Genomic DNA, 26,978 nt, shown 5'->3' on the forward strand with positions numbered 1-26,978 from the left:
TCAGCCTGGAAAGGGAAATTTCCTGGCAAATACAGAAGAGAAGTTGAAAAGATCAATTGATATAACCTGTTTGCAACCCATCTGTTATTCATAGGAAGCAATTGGGCAGACAGTGTTGCAATCACTAATACTTTCACACAGGTGCAGCACCATCTGCTTCTGCTCTTTCTGGCATGGAGCTATTAGATGTTCAGTCCTAACTCCCTGATTTAGATATGGGATGAAATTGGTAGGCTGAACCTTTGCAAACCAAGGGAGACCAACGTCAAACACTTGAAGGAAGATCAGAGCAGAGAACACTTAAGAAGCCTGAGACTAGGCTGTGCCTTGCAGATCTGTGGTATAAGATTTTAATAGGCATTTTATCAGAGAGCAGATATACTTTTAAAAGCCTCAGATGCACATTTTTACAGGTGAATAGGGTTCATTGTCTAGCTAACACTGAGACTTCACTAAAGGAGGTTGTCACCTTCTCTCACATGGTGAGGAAAATCAGGGACACAAGCTCTTGACCAGCCATAGCTGCACATGTTCACCCTGACTGCCCTGCTGAGGAGCACTGGGTGTTCAGAGGGTTTGGCTGGACTCTTAGCTCTCAGAACATGGATATTCATGCTCGTTCCTCCTGTGCTTCCTGAACTCAGTCTGACCTTTGAGTATGGACTTGTTTTGCAATGGGTCAGGCTATTTAGCCTTTTGTTTGTTTTGTTTTTAAATTAAAGTGTGATGTCTTCAAAACTCATAGCTCTACAAGTTTCAGGTTCAAAACTGGAACTGTGTCAACTTATTCAAAGGCTCTTCTACCACTTGTAAGTTCGTGTTTTGACATGGAACAATGATCCCTCATGCAATCTCTGGCATTAAATACCTGCTTGCTTTACTCTTTAATTACTGGAGTAATAAATCTCTCCTTTACAGTTTATTTAAAGTACCTTCCAAGCACATGATCCACACACTATGTTGTTTGTGCTTAGAGGTCCCTCAGCAAAAGCAAGAGCATTCAACTATTGAATTGTAAACTTACTAGAAAACTCACTCCTCAGACTTATGGTAAAAGGCAGAATATTGCTGTTATTGGCATTGTTGAAAGTTTACAACAGGGACTCACCATTTATTTTTTCAACTGGAAGTTTCCATGGGATATCTAAAAGATGTTTATAGCTTAGATTTAACAGATTTCACCATGTTGAAAGAATTAGTTGGATGACTTCAGTTGGAAGAAGCAATCCAAAGGCCATTTAACCTATTTGAAAGAGGAAAAGGGGGGAAATAACCCCAATAAACAATTCCCCACAACTTTTGAAGTTGGGGATTTGAATTCTTCTTTGTCTTATTAACTTGAAATCTGTACTCAGAACCTGCCAAAGTTAAATATAAAGAGCTGACTATCTTACTGATCCAAAAAGGAGTTAATTTGAAATTAAAAGGATTGTCATAGGCCAAAGTTCTTATTTCCCCCTTGGTTTGTTCCAGGATAACACACCAGCATAAAAGAAATAAAAAAGTCATAAATTTTCAGTATGAAAACGGGGAGCTCAGCTCTGGGCATATGCAATCACAATCATTATGGGACTGGTTAGCCAGATAAGTGGAAGTATGGGCAGTTTGATGCTTTTATATGAGGAATTTCAGGCACTTTCTCTCTCTACTGTAAAGCCATTGGAGTTGAAGTTCACTATAGAACTGTTTGGAGTCTTTCCCACGGGGCACAAAATCCTGTGAAATAGCTCTACTTCCAGTGGGAACTGGTCAGTTTCTCTTGCAGTTAACTGAGATTTTAATGGGACTTTGAGGATCTGGCTGTTTTCAGGCTGATCTTCCTTAGACATACCAGTCAAAGCATTAGTTGACCAAGATCCTTTCTGTCTGCAAAGTAATTACTCTGACTGCCAAATCCTTGGGAAGTGCTTTGCAAAGATTTAAATGCAAGACATTGCCTTGGCACTGAAGTGCTGCTTCCTGAAGTATCTCATGTCTCAATCTGACCAATTAGAAAGCCAAGGAGGACTTCGCTTTCCAAAACATGCAGTGAAATGAGACCCCTTAATGCAGTGGCTGTGGACTGAGCGAGGCAAGCCTAAAGCTGGCCTATGGGATTCTGAGTCCCAGCTTGCACGAGTAAACACAGATGGCAAATCCATCACATTCAGTTCCTGAAAAACTCCCAGTTTTATAGGTCAGCCTGCAAAAGTTGTGGAGCTAGAGCTGCACGGCATGGAAAGAAAGGAGTTGTTCCAAAGAAAGCACCTGCTGTGGCCAGTCAAATAGAAGTATAGCCTCAAGAAGAGATTCCCTTCTGTCCCAGTTTGTTGCACACTCCCACTTTTACTGTTTCCTTACTACCTCTCTCTAGCAAAATTTTGTGCCCTGAATTCCTGACCCAACACACTACTGCTCTGTTCCTTCATTTGGAAAAACACACACTACCACCACCACCACCACATTTCTTTTCTGAGTCAGGTAAAGAGTAATTTAATATTTAAGTATTCAAGATCTGGATTTTCTCATTGGGTCCTGTAGTTTTTAGTCTGAATTTTAGAAATATTCATTATGTTAAACATGTGACCAGGAATAAATAATACCTTGAGTGCCAGACATCATAAACAAAGATAAAGTCAAGAAGAGAAATGTGAAAATGAATAGTTTCATTCTGTCCTAAGCTTTTAAGACTATTTACCTTTGTAGACATAATATTCAGAAGAAGCATTAAAACAGGATTGTTGCTTTGGTCATTATCTACAAGTGCAGCGTGGGAGGAAAGAGGAGAGAAAGAAGGAAGAGAAATCATGGACAGGCAAAGATTACCACCTAGCGACAGAACCTCTGCTTTGCAAGGCATTTGCATAAGTATCAGACAAACTCTTGGTGCCGGAGAAACAAATCATCTAATCCCTTATACAACAACAGTCCTCTGAAGGAAAGATTGTATATTGCTTCAGGATTACGAAAAAATCCATAACATATGATCTGGCACAGTGAAGTACGTAGTACTTCATTGGTTCTTTTTGTTTGCTTGTTAAAAAGTTATCAAGAAAAATATTTTCTTGTATTTGTGGAAAACCACTGTGGTAAAGCACCTGTTCTAACATTCCCCAAAGTAACAATTTAAGTAAAAATAACTTAAATATTGTTTTAACCTGAACAGGTTTTTAATTATTTATTTTGTCATTAGTTAATAGAGGCATTTGTTTTCTAAACTGGTGGGATCCCAAAAAAACATAGAATGAGTACTATATGGAAGAGCAAGTGTTCCTTCTGCTTGAGGGAAACAGCCTTGGGTGTGCACCTTTGTGCAGTACCTGACTCTGAAGGAGAGCTGGCTGAAGTATGAAGATTGTCTGCAATGTGTCTTTAATTCTTCCAACGCAATATAGTCTTTTCTTTCATACCTCAATGTTTTCTTTCCCTTCCTGCACAAAACTGTCAAAATTAAAAAAAAAAAAATACTACACTTGAGGCATGATCTTTGATGTGTATGTCTACCTTTTTATATTCAGAATAACAAAGCTCTCCTAGCCTTCCAGATGAACTCATACTGCCTCCCTTCTTGTTATTGCATCATCCTTTTCCCCCATTCTGAGAAATACACCTTTCCTTGCTCCCTTTCACACTCTACAAAGACTCTCACCATAATTCAGTGCATCTTAGTCTTGCCCACTCCATCTCTTGCTCTGCTTCCCCATCCTAGCTAAGTTCCATGCTTTTATTTCAAGGTGTTCCAAAGTGTGTGCCACTCAAGCCACCTAATGCACTATCAGGGAATTTTCACCCACATCCAATGAGCCTGTCATGTCACTGTCTGGCAGTGACTGGCTTCTCAAGCACTGTTATCCTTTATCCCTAACCACTCAAGTTACTTAGCTATGTCATAACAGCCTCAATTTTGACTTTTTAAAAACCAATTTTCTAAACCCTATCATTTTAGCATGCTGAACAATGCTATTGCCTCGTACTTCCCATCCTGCCTTTGGATGCCTGTTTTCTACAGTCTCACACTTAGTTACAGCATCTTTAGGGTAGGTCCTGGGCATGCATGCCAGCACAAAAGGAGAACTTAGAGGGACTAAGGCTCTAGGCTGTCCAGTGCTAGGAGCAGAGCTGCACACCTCTCCCAGGGTAGTCAGGGAACAACAAATAGCCTCTAATGATGGAAGGTACTTGGAATTGTCCTAAAAGCTGTGCCTGGCAAGGCTTGAATATGAAAAGGCATCTATTAGCTGTAACTGCTCCAACACTAAAGAGAGAACAAATAGTGCTGGCATTAGAAACATCCTTTTTAAGGCACCTTTATTTAATTATTCTTTTAGATAGCACCAGGGACAGTTTATGGAGCTCTAAAATAAAATGCAACCACAGTACAAAGGTGCTGCTCAGCTGATAGTCAGGCACTGTGCAAAGGGACAGCTTTGTCTGATTCTGAAACAGTTTTGTTGGGACAAATTCCATGTTAAATAGGAAGCTATATGCTCAGACTACTGATTACTCTGGCTCCCCTTCCACTGATAATATTTCAAGCTGTTATTCTACAATAATATTTTCAGTCAGCTTTTAACGATTTTAAAACCCCCTGATAGTGCCAGTATCTATCATGCCTGGAATGTCAGTAAACAATGTTGTTCCATTATCCATCAACAGAGTTGGGCTGACACATGCCATAATTTATTTGGACAAAAGGAACATACTTGAAATAAAAATCATGTCCTCGTGCTCCCTGAATAATTTAAACTTGTATCCTATTTTACAGTTGAACAAGCTTCACCTACACTGTACTTCTGTGCCCAAGCTTACTAGGAATACTTAAAAAATAACAAATACTTGTAAAAGAAAAGATAGACCCCACCACCATTTAAAAAGTACAGCCAGGAAGAGAAGCCCAAGTAAATATGGATAGTATTTACATGTCTATATTTACATATATGTTTGTAGACATATTATATATGTTAGAAAATGTAGAACACTTTAACACAGTTTTATTCTGGTAGCAGCCAACCCACCAGGCTACTTCCTTTTGGCATTCTAAAGTTGACATATTATTTCTCTTGTGTGTCACGAAGAGTGAAACTGATTTAAAAACCTTTCTATGAAGCAATGTAAGATGCAATGCTTTACAACATTGCCTGAAACTAGGCTTCTCAGAAAACAAGAAAATCTGTTCTTTGGGAGAATATGTGTCTTAAAAATAAGCACATCTTATTTTTTAAGAAGGAAAAAAAATCAGTTGTGAATGAGCCGTTCTGGGGTACTGGAAATAGCATTTGGACATGGCTCTTCCCAGAGTGAGGCCTCCAGTTTGGGCACAAAGATGACTTACCTTGGAGCAGCTCTCGTGCTCTCAGCTCATGCTGTCCCCTGGCTCTCGCTGGGGACACAGCTCAGATTTCACACGTTCCCGCAGAGGTCCAGGGCAGGCAGCCAGGAGCAGGGTGGCAGTGAAACATCCCTGCTGTGCGCAGAGGCAGATCCAGAGGGTACCCAGCTGTTCTGCAGAGGCAGGTACCTCACTGAAAGCTGATACTTTTACACAGCATTTCATTGTGCCTTACACAAGTTCCTCCAGACTTTATAATCAGAAGATTCAGGTATTTTTAATCCTTTCCTCTAGATAGATTTCCCTTTTTGTGCCTCCATCACTCAGAGTAAAAGCTCATCTTGAAAGCAACTTTAACTTACAAATTAAAAAAACCCAAAACCAAAACTTCGAATGCACCAGAAAAAAAAAAAAAAAAAAAAAAAAAAAAAAAAAAAAAAAAAAAAAAAAAAAAAAAAAATCCCACAACCCATCACTACTTTGATACAGAGCAATCTGGTTTTATACTTTCTGAAGCCACTTAAGCACTTCCTAAGTCAGGTCCTGTGATGCCATCTCTAAAAGCAGTACTTTCAGTCTCCACAGAAGACACACAGATTTACTAGTGAATGTTCTCAGACAGATTATTTAAGAAAATATAAAGCAAATCAAACTCTTTTTTCCTTTAAAGTAAGCAATACAAAGCTTACCCGACAGTCTGTCAAAATGGCATCTCCAAGAGATAATGACTAATCACGGTGAATTACTCTTCCTTAAAAATTAAGTACATGGGACTAAAGCAGGAATAACTAGCAGCTATATACCTCAGCAGGACTAAAAAAAAAAAACAAACCCAAAAATCAAAACAAAACAGAAAAGAAAAACAAAAGAAAACTATAAAAAACATTTACATCATGTTGACTAAGCATTTTTTTCCTAAATAGCTTTCCATTGTGAGCTGGTTTAACTTGATGAACTATATCAATCTGGTTCTCATTTCTGCAAGCAATTTGTTTTCTAAACTACATACACCCAGTTGCATAAACAAATCCTTACTATAACCACAGAAGCAGCTGCCTCAGTTTCTGCTGTAACTAGCCATTTACAGATGTTTCATTTGCTCAGGCACTTTTTCCTCCAAATGCAAAGTTTAACTATAAGAAACAGAGGCCACAAGTTACAAAGCTGTGTGTGGAAATGGAGAAATGAAGGTATTGCCCACAACCCACTTCAGTCTTGTGCTAACACAGGTACCAGTGAGGGGTTTTTCTATCTATAAATCACAATTAAGACAATTGCAGGAACAGACCACTGTGGTCTACAAGAAGGTACATCATTTAATTATTAATTTTAGCTTTATTTTATGTGTACACCTGTACATTTCAACCAGATTCACAAAATGTAAAACTTGTGTTATCAGAGTATTTCATACAGAGGTTGACACACAGTTTATGATTACTTAGAAGAACATGCAGTAAGCTGCAGAAAGTTTATGAAAATATTTTAATAGAAAATTTTAGTTAAATAAATGAGCATGAGAAATCATATTTAACTTGCAAATTCTGTTTACAAGCTACTATGAGATATTCCCTACCACCAAAAAGAAAATAAAAGAAAAATAAATAACTATTTAAGGATTCTTTAAATCTTACAATTGGACAACTGTTCCACTGTGTCTACATTCTAAAGAATGGAAGTGGAAATTGTGCAGAAGAATGTTTTACTTTAAGTAATTGTCCAACTGTTATTGCTGTTTTTCAAAGAACCTGAAAGCATGCAATGAAAACTTCAAACTAAACAGACAGCTGAATGCACATATTTAGGTTGTTAACACAATTAAAATGCAAAAGATAACTACAAAAGTTTCTCAAAATATTGTGGTTTGTTTGTTTTAGGTCTTTTAAATATGTACATAGAGAACTGTACACAAACAGGGAAATAAAAAAGTTGCTTAAAAAACCCAAAATATAGTAGTATACAGTATTTACAGCTTAAATGCCATCATTTTTTACCTGGAGCTAAACTATTACATGAGCATGCAGTACATCTACAACTCAAAACAAGTACCTTTTGCACACTCTAATAGAGTCCTGTACAAAGTATAAATCAACTAAATGTTAAATCACTCTTCTCCATCACAGTTGTTGCTATCTTTGAGCTTTGTAACAATGCCTAGATCACAACACTTTAGCTTAGGTAACTCCATAAAGTGAAGATATGAACACCTATTTCTAATACAAGTTTGATGAATGCATTCTCTCAACAAGACAGTTTATGGTGAGATACCAACAATGTTCTACTGTTTAAGTCATGCTTGATGAAAAGCTGTTTTAAGCAGCACAAGTCTGTCAGAGGACTAATGGATATTTTTTATCTTTGTTATTTTAAAAAATTTTCAAATTCCTATTTTCCTCTCCTCCTATTTGTTCAGCCATATCCAAATGGTTATAATATTTGTATTTGTAAAGCTTATACTACAACTGTTAATGCTATCAGTACAGATCCTAAATACTTTTTCTAACTGCAAAATAGGTATTTATTCTTAGTGGTTTCTGTAAGCACTTCTGAAGAGTTGTGTGCTATTCTATATATTGTCACAGTCAAAAGTTAAGTTCTACAGATACTTGATTATCCTCTAAAACAGCCAAAATATTAAGGACCTTCAGAAGTTCATTATCTGTATAAAATTTAGGCACATTTCAAACAAGTAAAACCTCTAGCCAAGCAATTTTAAAAGGTTTTAGCCCCCATATACTTTATATTGATGTATAATCCAGAATGGATTTTACAGTGTTGGTATCTCAAGTAAACCAAGAGTGTTAGGTCTCAAATTAAAAGGAATGCCATTTGTATCAATCAACTATTGTTTATTTTACTGAAAAAGTCTCTTCAGTATTTACTTTGCCTTACAGTTGGTGTTTTCCAGTCCACAGAAGCACAAAAAGACATACTATCCATTCCTTTCAACAGCTGTCAAATCCTGCTAGGATTCATGCAGTAGCTTCCTAACATCTTCAGCAACTACAAGATGAACAATTAGAAGTGACAGAAAGTGTGTTCCTGAAAGAAAATACTTCCTTAGATAATTTTTGATGGATGATCATGATAATGGATGGCTGATTAAATTATTGGTTTCTTTAAAAAAAAAAAAAAAAAGGCGACAGCAAATCATGGCTAGCCACAGCACATAGCTTAATTTCATAAACTCAAATTTACTCAGAAAAAATAAAGACAATAATTATTTGGAAGATTTTTTTTCCTGAAACATAGCTGCAGGTTTTTAATCAAAACATTTTTTTTTTTTTGATTTGGGGAATAAGTCAAGCCAACCAGATCAGTGCCAAATGTTCTTTAGCTGCCTCCCAAGATGAGAACCAAAAGAGCAACCACCTCCAGTATATGCATACCAATGCACAGAAATTGTGTGGATGCTCTATTATATGTCCAAGTCAAGGCCAGAGAGGTCATCTCCAAGGGGAATCTCCAAGTAGGCATCTGCTACTGACCTCCAAACCAAGGAAATAATATCAATTTATCAGTATTTGGGTCACTCAAGACAGCTTTGGGTCAACAGAACTGGTTCTATGGGTGATTTTGGCTGCCTTGAAACTTGTCGGAAGAACAATACAGCAGCCCACATGTTATCCATCAAGTTCCTGGAGCATATAGAGGACATATTTGGAGTACAGATGGTTAGATATGCCAATCAAGGGTGAGGCCCTGCTGGACTTGCTACTCAGAAGCCAAGGAAACCCGCTTTGTAAAATTCCAGTCAGTGATAGCCTTGGCTGCCATGATCACAGTAGTGGGATCCTGCTGAGCATGCTGAAGGTCAATGTTAAAACAAACATTTTAGATTTAGAAAAGCAAACTTCACTATGCTCAGAGCCCATGGGAAGGGATGCCATGGTTGATAAAGAAGTTAGTTAATGCTGGGAGTTTTTCACCAACAGTCTCCTGCAAACACTAAACCAGTTCATCACCTTTAAGGTCAGGAAAGAGGCAGAGCAAGAGACCTCCTTGGCTTAACTGCGAACCTCTGAATCTACTCAGAGCCAGAAGTGTACTAGAGATGGAAAAGCAGAAAAATACACATTGAGAACTAAAAGGACATTGATAGGATGTATGGAGAACCTTAAGAAGTTCAACAAGGACAAGGGAATGATCTTGCACTTGGCAAAACATAATCCAGGAGTGAAGCACAGGCTGGGATGGACCTGTGTGAGGAGCAGCTCTGTGGAAAGGGATCTGGAGGCCCTGGTGAACAAGCAGCTCCCTGCGAGTGAGCAGTGTGCTGTTATGGCAAAGAAAGCCAATGGGACCATTGACATGATGGAACTACCTCAACAGGGGCATCACTAGCAGAGATAAAATCACCATTATCTCACTCAGCACTTGTCAGGCCACACCTGCAATACTGGGTCCTCTGGGTTCAGCTTTGGTCCCTGATATTCAAAAAACCCAAAATATCATGGACAGTCTAGAAAGGGTCCAGGGAAAGGCCACAGTGATAATCAAAGGTCTGAGAAGCCTGATGTATGAGTAAAGGCAGAGAACTGGGTTCATTCAGCTTTGAAGAAAGAAGGCTTAAGGGAGCCTTTATCACTATATTCCAATTTTCCAAGTGTGGTTACAAAGAAGAGACTCCCTTTTTACAAGCAATCACATGGAAAAGATGAGGGGTCATGTGTACAAATCACATTGTGACATTCCAACTGGACACTAAAATAATACCATTAGAACAAAATCCACAGGGAAGTGTTGGACTCCCCAGCATTGAACACTATAAAGACTTGGCTGGTCAGGGTGCTGGGCTACCTTGTCTAGACCATGCTATTGACAGAAAAGGTTGGACCACACCATCATTGAGGTCCCCTCCAACCTAGTATTCTATACTTCTATGTTCATACTGAGAAACTGAAAGTGTGTGGAATGTTTAAATCTTTGATAGCAGCAGCTTCTTAAAAAACAGTAGCTTTTCTATATTAAACAATATATTCAATACTTCCCCTTCTTCCAAATATTAAACTGTGCTGATGCGTTATTTGTTCTGCACAATGCAGAATGTGCCCAGTGATACAATGCAGAGACAGGCAGAGCTGATTGAAGATAGTGCTAAAATATCCTGTGTGGACAACACTGTATTGTCCAAGAGGAGCAAGGGTACCATCAGTGCCATTCACACACAAGATATCTTTGTAGCTTAATTAAGAGGGGCAGGGGGAGGGGAGGCTATCTGAAGTAATTTTATTTTTCTTGGAAAAGCTATTTCAGTTGTTAGTCTGTGTCAGCTAAGAGATACCCCACAAAGCCACTATTCATTCATATATATATATAAATATATATATACACACATACTGACTAAAGCACCTTATGCTTAACAATGCTGTGTCTAGGGAAATGGAATGAAAGTTCCAAGTTTTGCAGACATAAGGCCACTTACACTTTCTTTCACTGCTGGAATTATTAAGCAGTACGTTCATGCTGTGATCAAAGAATACTTCACAGACAATTTTTTTTCATTATAAACTCCTCACAAGAAACAGTTGAAAACAAACTTTTGTCAAATAAAGCCTTGTCCCTGTTAGGCCACTTAAGCATTATATTATCTGCTTGTCCCTTGTTGCCAGGCAATAATGCCATATAATGCAAAAAACAACTAAGCACATGACAACATTTTAAAAGTGAGTACAACAACCTATGCAACAAAAATTATTTAGAGAAAGGTGGCTTAAAACCTGCAAAGATGCCTCCTTGTCCAAGGGGGAAAGTTACAATAGCAACAATTTCATTGGCACAGTAATTAAAATGAAGAATGAAGTTCATCAATACAAGCATATGTATCTCATCAGTTAGCAGCAGTCTGCTGTAGTGTAACTTAGTGAAAGACAGCAAGCCATTGACCAGTGGCAGCACAACAGCCTCCTACAAGAAATAAGAATTGAGATGTTCAAGGAAATTTGGAACTTGTGAATAAGTTTCAGTGTGATATAATCTAAATTACTGAACACAGTGCTTCATGATACAATTGGTTTTGATCCAGACAAGCATTTCTACATTGTCAAATAAAATGTCTTAAAGTCTGTTGAACAAGACACCGTATCAAGTAACCAAATTGATTAAAAATAATCAAAATAGAACAAGAATTAAGATGTGACAATTTTTAAAATCCTCTCCCTTAAACATATATGTAACAAGGCACATTAGGAGAAATATCTTCAATTACTTTATTATTCAATTTGACTTAAATACCTTAATACTCACAATTTAAGACAATGGGGAGAAGTTTCAATTGCTTGTTACAGATGTCGTAATTTCATTGTCTACTAAAGTGCAATGGTTGTGTGCCAAAAAGTATACGCAGAAAGTAAAAAAGACAAAAAAATAAAAAAATAAAAAATAATAAAAAAAAAAATTTTGAAGACATTCAAACACAGTGAGAGCATATGTACTCAGCCACATTTTTAAAGTGATTAAAAGTAAAAATAACACTGAAAATGTTTATAAACCTATATTTTAACTTGTTCCCTGTAAGGCCCATAACTTGGGATGCTTTCCAAACAAGACTTTGATGCTTTTAAAGAAAACAAATAACACTAGCATTCCTAGAACTTTACAGAAATGTATGTGGAGTAAGATAAAGGCAGACAAGTTAATTCATTTTATTTTGAAGTACTAAGCAATGACTGGATTGCAAGTTGTATTTTAAACATATTCTTTTAGGTGTGCAGTAGGTGCCAGTGTTTGTGACAGTCCTGAAAGTTCTTTTTGACATCATAACAGCAAAACCTTTGAGTCATTTACTCCTCGTCATCATTAAGAGACTACTGCTGAAAAGCATTTAGTTGAGAAAAGGTGTAAAAGACTCCTTATTCTTCACAGAACTTTATGCCCTTTAAATTTTGTATTTCATAAATAATTAGTCATTATACTTAAAATTTCTCTTTACTCCAAACATTCACATTTATGACATTTCACATGCACAACACCACTCAGTCCCTTTTAAACTAGAAAAGCACAACCTACTGAAAGCTAAGTATTTGAAAGTTCCAGGTATCTTAACCTTTCCAAAGATATAAAGTGTTCAGAAACAAGGTAGTAAATACATTAGTGCTGCCCCACTTAAATTTTTGGAGTATGGTAACTATTTTATTACACTTGATATTTTTGTTCCTTAGAAAACCAACATATCGTATTGTTACCCCACTCCATTTTCCTCATAGGTGTATTCTCTGAGAGTTTTTTTTTATATTTGTGTGCTCCTTACAGAATCCATGTAGGGGTAAGGGTCCTACCAGTGCTTAATTAAATATAGGGAGTTTATTTGCAAAGAGTACCCTTTTTCTGAGGTTTGCAGAAGGGCTGGTAACCATCTGTATGCTTAAGACAAAGTAATTCTGAGGAAAACATCAGTTTAAGATTTGTTTGTGCATACACAACAGCTTGTACTTAGTAACCTTCATACAGTCTCCTTAAACTCCTGATTTCTGACAGGTTAAAATCACAAATAAATGTGCCAAAGAAGAAAACTGCCATGGACCATTCTTCACACCGTGCTAATTATATCAGGGTTGTTAAAGCTGTGGTTTTTAAACCCCATTAAAATTAATCTACATTTTGAAACAGATCCAACAGTTGTTTTGAATGCTGAACAAGAATATTCAGCATTCAAAGAGATTCTTCTAATACACAAATTCAGTTATCTTGCTATTTCACCTGAATTCAAGGAGAATTGTGCACATTCACAGAATTCTTCTACATTCCAGAGCTTACCCAGCCACCCGCTCAGAACTAAACCCCAACTTTGGCACATGGAGCAACTTTTCAGGACAGCCCCTCTCTATTTCATTCCAAGGTGTCAAGGACAGTGATCCCATCACCAAGTATGGCCCTGCCTGGCAGCTGCTGGAGGTGCTCCGTGTCTGCTGGGCACACAGGGATCCCCCCTGGCCCGTGTCGGAGGCACATTAAGGCGCAGTGCAGGAGTGCAGCAGTTCCAACGCTAGAGGACAGCCTGCTCATTTGACTGAGCCTCGAGATTTGTAGTGCAATTTCCACATAGCTTCTTCCTCTTGCACTAGAATTCGAGTTCATAAGCTGACGAATCCACTCTCAGGAAGCCTCTCTCCAGATTAAAGACGTTTATCTCCCCCCTTTCTACATTAGTTTCAAAGTGTTGCAAGAATTCTTGAAAAGGAGATAATTAATGTCAGTACTGTCTGTCCAACGCCAAAGACAAGAGCTTCTAGGGGAGCCATGTTCTTTCCTGCTACTCTGTAAATTCCAGCTACTGCAGCACCTAAGAATCAAAAGGAAAACAAAGATCAACCACAGAAAAAGCCAAGGTTGAAATATGTGACAAATTATCTTCTCTGTCTACGTGTCAGCTATTTATAGAACATTACCAAACATTCTATTACTTCATGGCATTACACAATTACCAGCCTTGCTTTTATTTTTATAGCTATATATAACCTTCAGGAATGATTTCCCAATTGAACTAGATCAACTTTTCCATTATCAGTTTGACTTAAGAAAATTGAATCTTCTTGTTTCCCTGTATGCACCTTCAAATTTATTTTTTTTAAAACATTTTTTGCCTTGTGCCAGTTTGAAAAGGTAGCAAGACAGTCCTCTAAAAAATTATCAAATCTGAAGAGTGGTTTTGTATAGGAAGGGAGAAGACAAGAACAATAAAGCTAGTGTCAACAAAACAATTATAAACACACATTTGCCAGCTTCATTTAATATTTCAGCTGAATAAACTTGTCACACGACATGAGTTTATTTTGACTTAAACTACTGAATTGTTAACAATTGTTTAGCAAATCCAGCAAAACATGAAAAAGGTCAAAGTATTGCAGTCTTTTCTATAAATGTGTATGAGAGGAAATTTCTAACCAATACAATTAGATTTTGAGCTATAGCACATTAAAAAAACCAACAAACTCAACAGATCATTTTTCTTGTACAGTTGTGTGCATATTCACATTTGAAATATAATATCAAGAGGCCAGGATCAACCAAAACCAAACCCAACACTTAATTGTACATCCTCAGTATGCATTGTCTCAGATGCAATGGAGTCATAATTAAATGCCTTCAGAGATCACAGAGGCTTTTTCAGGCTCAAGGAGAACTGAAAAGTCATCACAATTTTTTTAAATATGCAAGAGTTAAAAAAAGGGATTTTTTTTTGTTTTGTTTTGCACAGTAACTAACAGGAATAGTCTGCTGGAGTGATCAAAAATCCATTAGTGACACAGAAATACACTGAGTCCCAACAGATTTTCTGAAAGTACAATCAGCATCTGAATCACCTGATGTCTTCAAAAAGTAACACCTCAGTTTTACAATAGCTTTAGGAAGAGTAGAATTCACTAATGATTTTGGCCATAACAGTACTTAAAAACACTATTAATCATACTGTTAGGCAATTTCAGGGTTAATTTATTTTTATTGTTTAAAAAACAATCAAACAAAAAAACCCAAACAAAAAACCCCCCACATATTCTGTAAGTATATTTTGTCTGAAATATTCAAGGCAAAATATCACAGCAGAAGGCTAGCCTTACGGTATTTCACTCAGCTACCTTTCATAAGCTTTTCCATTTGTTCCTTGGCTAGCTGCTGTCAAAAACTGAAAGAGATCCTTTAGACTGAGCCCACTACTGACATTAAAATTACTTTTCAGATTGAACTCTCAAAGCAAATTCAGATTGGCCAAAAATGTGTACCAGAATTGTCACTAGTAGATCAATAACAGAAATTTTGGGCTTTGAGAAAACACTGAGATACTCTGGGAAGTATCCAGAATAAAACAATAAAAATTTTGTAGTTTGCTAATTATGTATTATTATACAAATAACAGTGTGCAGTACAACCTGTAATGCATAACCCAGAACAGCTAGTATAGAGCCAAAAGTATGTACAACAGGCTGCCAACGAGGGAAATGAGAATATGTCACCAAAAAGGAGTGTGCTGGGGAAGAGGAGGAAGGACAGACCCTACTGGATCAAATACAGCTGAAGTCCTTGCCTTAAGCTGCCTGGTATTTATATATTCTTGTTTGTCTTGGTGGGATTTCTTTTCGGTTGTTATTTTGTGCGTGTTTGTTTATTTTTTGTGGTTTTGTTGGGTTTTGGTTTTAGATTTTTTGGTTGTTGGTTTTTCTTTTTCTGTATCCCCTCCTGATAATTTTTAGTAATTTTTAGTATTTTTCAATACCTTTTTAAATAATCTCTAATTTCCATGATTTTGTCAAAGCTTAGAAATGGAAGAGTCTCCTGCTTGGTAAAAAGGTCCAGATCATCAGAAAGTTTGAAAAATCTCCCTGAGCAAAATTAAACTTACATTGTGCCAGAGTCTATACTGCCTTCATTCTCCTACACAAACAGTGCAGAAGACTGGAAATACAGAGTGGAAACTGAAGTCAGTTTGCTATTTCAATTTCTTAAGCACTGGACCAGGCATACTCAAATAGCTGATATTTCAATTTGCATCTCTCAGTTTGCAACACAATAGCTATTAAAAATCCTCTTTAATATTTGATCACCATAATTTGCCTTCAAAAGCTCCCCATAGAATTTCTTTCAGGATGAAACAACTGAGTTCTGGCCAGAAACAAAAAATATTTCAAGGTAAAAGTACTTGCCTAAGCAAGTTGCAATACTCTGTGCAAAACCTTTGGGAGCAGCATAACAAGTCTACAGTCTAAGCTTCTAGAGAAGTTCTCAGATGAATATGCACACAAACAGGACTGCTTATGTGCTAAATGATTTGACCTGCAAAACTGGGTGCCAAAAATACAACTGTGTTGCTCCTCTTCTTATGCAAAGATAAAAGACACAAAGTAATTTCATTTGAGAGACACTGATCCTGAAACCTCCCCACCCACAGAAAGCTGTGAAAGTTCTCTGCTTGGATCTTTCAACACTACATTTCTTAACTTCAGTTCTTCAGAAATGCTGATGCATGGCTGACCTTGTAACAGGCCACTGCCATTTTAATCCTAAGACAAAATTCAGTGTAACATTTAACATAAGGCACTCAATTAGTTTTAACTTATCTTAGCAAAAAAAAACCCCAAAAAACCTGACCTTCTCCTTCAAAAACCCAACAAAAAATAGTTATAGCGATCTATACTGCATTAAATGGTGGAAATTCTAAGCTGAGAAATCTGTAGCAATTAAAACAATGTTTTGAGGAAAGTCTTAGTGAAACTTCTCATGACATCTGCATTTTTATTTAACCTTGTAAAAGAATAGTCAGGAAGGTCTTTCAGCAGCAGTAAGAAATAATCTGTCACAAATCCTCTATGAATGTGTCCAAAGCTGAAAGTGATACCACTATTCTGATAACCTGGGCAGAACACAGGAAAACCAAAACAAAAGGTGGGAAGTTTTGCCTTCTGATTATATGGTGGTTGCTAGATTTGTGGTTCCTTACCCTCAGAGATCTTTCAAGTTAGGCAATTTTTTATGCAACACTGAAGATTTTGGGCCAGAAACTACTGCTCAGTTAACGTAGGCACTGTTTAACACATGGATTTTAATGCTGAGAACTCCTTACCAGCACTGTTCTAGACAAGCAAAAAAATAACATTGAAAAAATTTCCTGAAAAAATAACATTCACTATTTTTCCCCCCACAACAGAAAACTCAGCATGCTCCTACTTGCTTGGGAAAGCTACTGTAGTCTATTTATAGGTTTGATAAACAGAGCTGGATATGATAAAACCAAAGAATGAATAAAATGTCCTACAGGTTTTATGGCCCATATTTCAGTGCTGACATAGACAACGGAATTTCTCAGGAAAGATGGACAAGCAGCATCTGATACCAGTAACTCTAGATGGAGAGAGATGAGCAGCATCTCCTCAAAACACCACTAGTGTCATATTTGATCAGGTGTAACCCTTCCACACTTTACTACATAACACACTCCTAATTTCTGCAATGTTTTAAACACAAGTGTGGTTTTTAACGACAGCTCTGTGAACCTTTCGGCTTTAAGAGGAAAAATGGTCACATCTATCTGAGATACAATGTCAAGAAATATAAAATGTATCCTGAGTGGTAGCCATTCATCTAACACCATAAGAAACACTGTAGCAGATGCCCTTGCCAAACAGTATTTCACCTAGAACATCAGCAAAGCCTAATTTTATTTATTTTGGGGGGGGGGCGGGCGGGGAGGAAGGGCAGGGGAAGTCACTTTATAACCGTTGCAAAATCCTTAATAAAAAATTCACAATTAACTAAGAAAAGCAGTTTTGTTTAGTTTTGTTTTTTTAGAAGTTAGATGTAAAATATGTAAGGAAAAAAACCCAAAACAACAACAACAACAACAAAAAAACCACCCCAAACAAGAATAAAAGGCAGACTTACTGGTTATCATTGCTCCAGTTATAGAACCCAGAAATCCAATGCTGACCACAATGACAGAGATCAGCCTCCCCTGCCTATGCCTCTGCAGCATCACAAACATTAATACTCCCACAGCACCATGGACAAAGAGAGAGGAGAAGAGTGCCCAGAGGAAAACCCAGTACCACATCTCTGAAAGAAAGCAGTCAAATAAAGGGTTAATGTTTTTTAGACAAGAACTTTATAAGTAAGAAACTTTAAAGCATTGCAAACAATCAACAGTAAGAGAAAAGCAAAATTGATTTCCATCTTAGAAGCAATACATGTGACAACATCAGCACATGCTCAAGACTCTTTCTCCATTTCAGCAGTCTCTCATAAATTGTATTATGTTAAAAATTATAAAAGGATTCTGGCAAAAAATCTTAATTCAGAAGTATTTTTACAAGTAGCCATAATTCCTTTAATGCCTTCTTTAAATTGTGTTGATTGCAATTTCTTAGTAGGCATTGTAACTGCTTCTGCAGAATGAAATATTCTCTGACACAAAGACTGAAGGAGGAAAAAGTCAAGAACTGGTTTGGGGTTTGTTTGGGTTGTGAGTTTTTATTTTGGAGTGGGTGTGGAACATTTGTTGTTTCCCAACCTCCCCATCCACACAAATAACAGACAGCATCAGGTAACATCAGATAGGAAAACTGAGATTAAAGACTTCAGTTTATTTACACCCAGGAGCTGTAACAGAGTGTTCCATCAAATTAGCTTCAAAGGTGCAAATAAAAACACTATAATTTTAACGCATCTAACTCCTTGCTTCTAACAGCTTAATACAGAACTTCAGAGAGAGGTAGTGACTATTATTAAAATTACTAAAAAGGGCATCAGATCATGAGAATGTTGGGAGCACAAACATTTCTTTGAAGAATGGCAGACATGATAGCATTCTTCTCTTCAAAGAAAAGAGCTGGAACCGTCAATAGAGTTGAGTTGCACAATAACTCAAGAACCTTTCTCACTTTCTAAAAGCATTCTATAAATCAAAACGGTGAGTAAATAAAATTTTAAAAAAATGTTTAAATTCAACTACAGTAAGTAAGTATCATAGAATTTAGCAAATTAGGGTACATATTCCATAATCCCATGACACTGTCATTAATTCAGTTTTTGCTGCAGTTCCCCCTCAAAAATAGAACAAAACAAAAAAGTCCAGCCTCCTTACAAAAGCAAGATACTTACTCCTTATGAGGCAAGCCTGTATTAATGTAGCTTGACTCATATCAACTATTCTGAGAAAAAAATACAACCCTATCAGCTACCTTAAAAAATACTGAGCAGCACAAAACATACTGTGAAAAGATGGAGAGAAAAAAATGTTGCTATACAATAACCACAGCCCTGGGAGTCCACCTTCAGTAGGATATGTATATAGATAGCACAGATACAGAGTTTAAGCTTTTTTTTTTATTCAGCAGTACTTTGGGAGTAGCTCAACCCTTCCCCTTTCACACAGGCATAAACGGCAACACTATGTCTCCTCAAGGATAATCAACTCCTCTAAATCATGATAGCCAAAAGGCTCTTTTAAGAGAGCAGCAAGGAAAACATCCAGAAAATGTACATCAAATGAACACTTCAACTGTAGTTCAAGGTGCAACTTTTCCTTCTGAGTGCCTGGATAAATGCAGCCACATCCTGAGGGTGCCTTGGAACAGCTCTCCTGAGATCCTCCATCCCTTCACCCCTGGCCCCGAAATGGGTCTCAAACATCTTGGCAAATGGATAATGACCATGGTACTGTTCCACTAAATGAATGTCTCATCATTCCCAGAAGCTGTGACAGAACAGTGGCAAGAGTGTCAAGTAGTCACTCCACACTCCCCCTCACTGAAATTAAGAAAGATTGACTGACCTAATCTGTGGGAGGGAAACCTCTCCTACTGTCCATTACTAGCACAGCCTGGGTGTTTCCATTGTGTTATTCAAGTAGAAGCACATAAACAAGAGGATTAACCAAAGATCTACCAATATAGAACATGGCAGCCCTATCAGACCTACAGTTTGACAACAGGGAAACAAACCTTAGGATTTATTAACCAATCTGGATCAAGAAAGTCTGTGGGAATCTGACATTGTCATACCCCATAATTTCTACAGGATTTTTTAGGCACTGCATCACCTTTTAGGAAATCAGTGTTTGTAGGCATTGTCAATCTCTATCAGGTAGAAAAGACAAATGACTTGCAGTCTTATGAAAACTCACTAGGATGATTGTATTTTTAGAAGAAAATGAAAGCTTATGGGAAGGCTAACTATTCCCCTGTAACTAAGAAACCAAAAATATTTACAAACTCTAACACAACAAAATAGCTCCACAGTGAGCAACTATCTTCAGTCTTATTTATGTTCCAAATAAGGCTCAAGGAAAATTAGCATCACCCCCCACTTTATATTTAGGGCAAGAGGCCCGAGAATAGAACCAGCACCAAAATGTTCTGTGGGCTAAAGAAATATAAACTTCAGTTCTTTGCTACACACTTTCTCCTCCTACTCCTTAAAAGCAGCAGGCATATTGAAAAGGAAATTAGAGAAGATCCAGAAATATTCCTTGTTTGACACAAAAGCAGCTGGAGCTTTGTTAAACTATGACTTCCCTTCATTAAAATATCACCTAGGTCTTAGGAGCTGAAACAGGATAAATCACTTCCAAGCACCTTCCCTAGGAAAGGCCAGAAGTTATCCTTTCTTATCCTCCTTTATTTACTCTTTCTATGCCTGCTAGTTCAACCAGCCATTTATTTACTTCTGCTCGTTTTGTGAGTGATGAAGCCAAACAAGTTGTTTAACAGGGATGAACAAGGTAAGGAGAGAGAGACAATCTTTCAAGCAAATTAGAGGAGACCTTAAGCTCCATTCACCCAGAGGACAATGCAGACACTCCTACCCTGATATGGTGAGGGCAGAGAATTATTCACGTTCCGTAAAATTCAGTATCATCTAATCCCTGAATCATGAAGAGAGATGACTCTCAAAAACAGTATGTTAGAGAGACACTGAAACATACAAAGAATGGGTTGGGAATAACACTGAGAGGTGCCACTAAAAAATAGAGAAAGAGAATATGGACCTCTGAACACAAATAGTCAAGACTTCACTCGTTCAAAAATGACTGAGTAGTTTGATTGCTGAATTGACTTGTAGTATCTCTAAGGAAGAGGAAGTGAGACTGAAGTGTCTCAGCTATTTATGTCCTATACACTGACTGATCCTTGAAGCAGCATAAATTTATGTATTGCTACTCTGACAAAAAAAGCACAGTCCAATTTCAGTCTTTGTGCAGCTATTCTAATTAGCTGGCTCTTTTGACAACATGAGCTGTGCAGACAGAGTACTTTGCTGTTATGGAGGTAATGATTTGTCTATATCTGTCAGAGTGTTGCAAATACTCGCCTAGTCTCAGTTTATTTAGCCATGCCCTGAAAGAGCATCCCTAAAAACACGTGAATAGCATAAAATAAATAATAATAATAATAAAAACCCCAAAACCCCCCAAAACAAACAAACAAACAAACAAAAAAAAAACCCACAACAAAAAACCCCAAATGAAATACCAAAACCAAACAAAAACCCAACCAACCAAAAAACACAACACCCAAATGCTTGCCACTTCCTTTGCTTGCCCCTAAGAAAATTTCAGAGTTTATTTTTAGTGTATCCAAATTACTTAAAGTCACCAAAACACAACACACATGTATCAAAACTCCACAGTTCCTACAGAAATACAGGAACTAGGGAAGGGCCAGTAATTTACAAGTACAGTGACATTCAGTATATTGCAAAGGTGTCACAGCTCTTCTAGTAAGAACAACTGAGATATGTTTTTCATGTATAAAATTCTTAGTGTTTAAACTGAAAAGAAGATTTAAGACAGTGTTTATGTTCTTTTCCTCTGGTTCGCCTTAGTTGGGGATTTTTTTCCTATCAGAAAAGCTGCAAGGCTCAAATATCTTGTAATTAATGTCAAATAGCACAAGTTTTAGAGTAGTTTGTTAATTTTGATATTTATACATATCAGATAGATATCATGTACACATTATGCTTATGCACTACAGATACACATTATACATATACTAGTGTAAGCATACACAACATTAAAAATTAGGAAAAGACTATTTAAAGCATGTTATTGTTCCGAAAAACATTCATATAATTGCCATCTTATCAAGACTTGAAGTTGCACTCCATCAACAGCTTCATCTTACATAAGGAAAGTAGATAAATGATAACATTTTCAAATATTATCTCTATATATATCATTATGCTGTCCTACTGCCACTCATCTTCAGTAAACATGGAGTATCTCCTTAGTCCTTCATCTTCAACACTTTTCCTCTAGTTCTAAGCTTGTTTTGATTCCCTACAACATGTCAATAATCAAGTGAATACTCCAAAACAAAGTGTCTCTCTCTCTCCATTTTAAGCCCAGAACTCAGCCTACTATTATTAGCCTCAGAGGTAAGTGAAGCAATAAGCACCTGTACTAAGAATACAAAAATACAAATTTAAGTCAAGGTAGCACATGTCAAATTCAGAATTAGAAAAACCAGCAATGTTACATTCCTGTCCTTTCTGAACTCAAAGCACTCAGATGAAGTGACAGCACATGATACCTGCAAATGTAACTCAGCTCTTTACATGCTACATTTTTTTTCTTCAGTACCAGGTCCTGTCCTTAATTATTGTATTAAGTGGCACTTTCAAAGTTATCAACAATACAGTCAATTTGTTGTCTGGAGATGCTAACATTTTTTGCTTCTTTAAGTGGGAAAAAAGCAATTTGCTGAGAGGCATTTAAATCTCAAATTACAGACTAGTCCTCTCAAGTAACAGCACAGGGAGCAAAGAAAATCCAGACAATCTGGGACAAATGAGCACAGGATGGAGCTTAGGAGCTTCTATTAGTAGAAATATTGCCAAGTCCTTTATTGTGGAAGCAGCCTTTAAACAAATTTTATTTTACTGGATACTAACAAGAGTGAGGGGGTTTTTCTCCTTTTTCAGTTCAAATTCAGCTGCTATCTGATTTGTTCTGGTAAACCCTGATCTAGCCCTAACTCTAAAACACAACCAATTCATATAAAGGAGGTGTTTTTGGGATTTATTGGAGGATGTGACAAAGAGTGGGGCAAAAGCCACCCCACCTCTCCCATGATTACTAAAGCCTTACTTCCACCTCCCAAGAGAGATCAGGAAGATAGGAACCAAGCACACCATGGTGATGAGCCTATGTTCAGCTAAAAGGAACACTTGCAGCTTTAGCTGTTACAGGGTGTGATGTGTATGTGGCAGCAATGAATTTATCTGTGGTCTCCTGGGTATTTGAGGGCATGAACAAAAGACAGGATTTCCTTTTTTTATGTTGAGTCTGATTCATATATACCATGTAAAAATAATCTTTTAGTTTCTCATTAACAGGGAAAAGAGCCCACCAAAACCAAGTTATGAATGGGTATGAAGCATTCTTGGCTTATAGGCTGGAGCTCATATGAAGAATCTGTTGAAAATTTCAGAAAATTAACGTCTTTTTAAGAAGGATGCTGATAAAATTTTGCAACATGTTAGTGAAAACATAATCAACGTGGTTTATCTAAAGGAGACAAATCTTTACTTGAGCAACTTAAAAGTCCAATCCAGACCACAACTTTAAGTCCAAAAGTAGACACAGGGCAGTCTTGAATATTCATAGAACATGGTACATTAATGATTTTCTTTTCTCAGCATTCTGGAGAAGTGTCTCCTTATACCTAACAGAGGCACAAAAGTGAATGGATTAAGCAGTCAAAGAAGATAAACTCATTCACATACCTATTTTCTTAGCAGGGAAGAGAACAGAATTTCTGGTTTTGAACAAAGTTTACTTTGATAAGTAGTAAGGAAAGGGCCTATGTAACTAGTTCAGCTTTTTGTTAATATCAGTGATTATATTAATATATATTCTATCCTGTGGAAAAGATTTTTAAATCCAGTGCAAGTTTTGAACTGTTGACAGTCCATGAGAACATTCAGCTGAACAGGCTAAGGTTATAATGTCAGCCTGCATTTAAGCACCAATTTAGAAATTGCAACTACAACTGGCAGTGACACATTGTCCAACAATACTATGATGGATAAATTTTTTTTTTTCATATTTTTAAAGTTAAAAAGCAAAAACATTCCACATTAAAAATGCCTTATGCAAGCCCTCATCTTATTGCAAAAGCATTGAGAAATGAGCTGATTTTAACCCTCGGAAGAGAATTTCATAGAAACGCCTATGTTGCATAATGATCTAGTAAGAAAAACTTTATAGAGGATGTCTGGCACAAAGCAAGTTGAAATCCATTGTGAAACTTTTTCCTTTAAGTGTACAAGTTTTTAAAGTAGGATTGTTTAAGTCATTGCTCAGGAAGTGAGCTGTATTTGGTGTGTCACCACACTAATACCTGGAAACTTTAATTATCAGACACACGCTACAAAGTTCACAGATCAGATAAATATGAAAAGGTTAATATTTTTTATTACACTAAGAAGCATCCTGAAAGTTAAAAGAACAAGAAAGATGATCACTGTTTGCTTCAGCTACACCTCTATTTTCATCCCACTTCTATTTCCATCACACTTCTTCCACCTTTAAAAGATTAAAAAAGAAAACAAAATATATCCATTACTATGGAGTGCAAAAAGATGACATAATACTCTTTCATATGTATTAGAATATTTCCATAACTGTTTAAAACCTACCCCTACTCAACATTTTCCACTAATCTGTCACCAGCTAATACACTCCTACAACTGAGCAGAAAGAATTTATTCAGTTACATCTCTGCTACTGACACCCAATCTCTGCTTATTCAGAGCTGGAAGCTGATGTTTTTCCTTACACATGGACAGAATAAGAGAAGATATATACAGAAGACTGTATGCCTTGGGTCTCACAGTAGTCCACACTCTTTTTTCAGCCTGAGACTGAGCAGAAAAAAAGCCAGTTTTGCCAAAACTCCCCTCTCCTAACAGAGGGTGGGGACCTGACTCTACCTTGGCTCACAGAATTTCTTCGTCACAGCTCAGTCTTTAAGAATCCCAGATGCTTAAGATTACCACTACCTGTCAGAAAACAGCTGCCATCTCACTCACTCCCACAGGTCTCCTTGTCCACAGGTAAACTCAGGGGTAGTGGGGGAAGTCTCCGATTCTCCACATTCAGTTTTATGGTTTTCTAGTTGGTTTTTTATAGCTCCCTGTCAAATGCCAATGAGCATATATCCACAAGGGGGAAAAAACAAAAACCCAACCACCTCCACAAACATACTCTAGCCTTCCATACATACTTATACACTCACACTTTCTACAATCCTTCACTCACGCACAGGTGCCCCTCACTTCACTCGCATACACACACACACATCCCATGCCATCATTTTATTATTATGATATATGGGCACAGAAAAGCGAGCGAGCACATCCCACACGCTCATGCCCTTTGCACAGGAAAGGACAGGGATCCCAGGAATCCCAGACACCGGGCACACACCCCAGCCCAACCAACACCTCCCACAGACCCCGCCCGACCCCTCGGACCCCACAGCAGGGGCGCACACAACACACACACACGATAGCCCTGCTCACAGTACACGCACGTAGGCACCCGGAGAGACTGGAGAACACCAACACCATCCCTCCCTGGGCGCAGCACACAGGGAGACAGACCACCGCCGCCCCCCGCCCTCCATTGTGCTCCGGGGCACCCGGCACAGCCCGGCCCCGTTACCCGTGAGGCTGCGGAGGACGGTGCCGTGAGCCCAGAGGCTCAGCACCTGCTGCACCGACAGGTTGATCATGGAGTTGTCTCCCGCTTCCACCTTCATGGTGCCGCCGCCGGGCCGCGGGGCGGGAGGGAGACGGCGGCGAGGAGCGAGAGGGCGGGGAGGCGGCGAGGGGAGCTCCGCGCCGCGGGGGAGACATCGAGGACGGAGTGGGGGAGGCGGCGGCCGGGCGGCGATCTCGGGCGGGGAGGGGAGGGAGGGGAGGGGAGGGGAGAGCAGCCGGCCGCTGGCGCTTCCCCGCCGCCGCTCAGGGGCAGGGCCGGGCGGTGGAGCCCAGCATCATCATCATCATCACCAGCAGCATCATCATCATCATCATCGCCGCCGTCTCCGCCTCCTCCATCAGCAGCGGTGGCCGCCGCCCCGCCGGCAGCATCGTCGCCCCGGCCCCCGGCATCACCTGGGGCGAGGGCGGGGCGGCCGCGGGCGGTCCCTCAGGCGGGCGGCTCCATGCGGGAGGGGAGCGGGAAGGGGAGCGGGGCGGCGGGAGCGGGATGAGAGCGGGATGGGAGCGGAGGGAGCGGGGTCAGCCCCGCGCAGGCGCGGCGGGAGGAGCCGGGGGGGGGGCGCGGGCTCCTCCCACCAAAGGGAGAACCAGAATTTGGAATTACAATTTGACTCAGAGAGAGCGGGAAAGACCGGGGATGCCGTGGGCGCCCAGGGAAACTTGCGTTAGCAAGAAGTGTGTCAGATAAAATCTACGTGCACCTATGGGCAGATTGAAAGGGGAAAATAAGGTGATAGATAGCACTCTATGGCATTAAAGCTGATATTTAAGTTGATGCTACTGAGTGCGTCTAAACATCGGAGAAGAGCAAAATACGGAACGTGAATTGTGATGAGAGCGGTGTTTTCACCTCTCTGCTCACAGCCTTGGCACACGGAGCTCCAGAGAGTGCGGGCGGGACGTGAGGCCAGAGCCCGGGGGAACAGCCCAGGACAGCCCCAGGGACCGGCGCGCACAGGGCGGGTGGGCTCGGGGGGCCACAGCTGCCCCAGCTCAGTGACAGCGCGGGGCGCAGCAGAGGAGCTGTTATCCCGACTGTCATCCCGACTGTCATCCCGAGGCAACATCCAGGTGTTATAAATGCAACGGCAAAAATTGGATTAATAAAAAAACAATTTATTAATGAAACAATCCCAATCACCGATAAAGAGAGAAAACCACAAATAGGATTTGCAGCGCAGCGCTGGGTGGATGAGGGGTCTGTACTCTAAGGTACAGATTCCCCAAATCCACATGGAGCGGATCACAGCCCGGGGTTTTATAGGGGTTTTCATGTCCCAAGGCGAAACAGGTGCATGGAATAGTCCGGCAAATAGTCCAAATACATCTTTTGATGGGTTTCCCGGATTTGTCAAACTTTGCAAATTGTATTCCGGGAAGGTCATTTCACATGCGGATGGGGCTCACCAGTCCATGGTTATTCCGACGTGTAGTCCCAGGTGGAGAATTCCCCTTT

General features: G+C 38.9%; 1 protein-coding gene across 1 annotated transcript; it reads right to left on the minus strand.

The window, feature by feature from the left end:
* Window positions 1-11,635: 11,635 nt before the first annotated feature.
* TMEM170B (transmembrane protein 170B) lies at window positions 11,636-25,655 on the minus strand. Its single transcript, XM_083859433.1, has 3 exons — window positions 25,461-25,655; window positions 17,678-17,848; window positions 11,636-13,586 (listed from the first exon to the last, which is right to left on the minus strand). Exons 1-3 carry the CDS (start codon window positions 25,555-25,557, stop codon window positions 13,456-13,458), a joined length of 399 nt encoding a protein of 132 aa, XP_083715559.1. The 5' UTR covers window positions 25,558-25,655; the 3' UTR covers window positions 11,636-13,455.
* Window positions 25,656-26,978: the final 1,323 nt, after the last annotated feature.

This window comes from Zosterops lateralis (genome assembly GCF_965231275.1).
Source record: "Zosterops lateralis genome assembly, chromosome: 1".
Classification (NCBI taxonomy): domain Eukaryota; kingdom Metazoa; phylum Chordata; class Aves; order Passeriformes; family Zosteropidae; genus Zosterops; species Zosterops lateralis.

Excerpts from the sequence above, each read along its gene's own strand:
- TMEM170B (XM_083859433.1), bottom strand. The coding sequence starts at position 25,557 with ATGAAGGTGGAAGCGGGAGACAACTCCATGATCAACCTGTCGGTGCAG. Across the intron at positions 17,849-25,460 it reads CGTCCTCCGCAGCCTCACGG|AGATGTGGTACTGGGTTTTC; the intron begins GTAACGGGGCCG and ends GCTTTCTTTCAG. Across the intron at positions 13,587-17,677 it reads AACTGGAGCAATGATAACCA|GTGCTGCAGTAGCTGGAATT; the intron begins GTAAGTCTGCCT and ends TTTGATTCTTAG.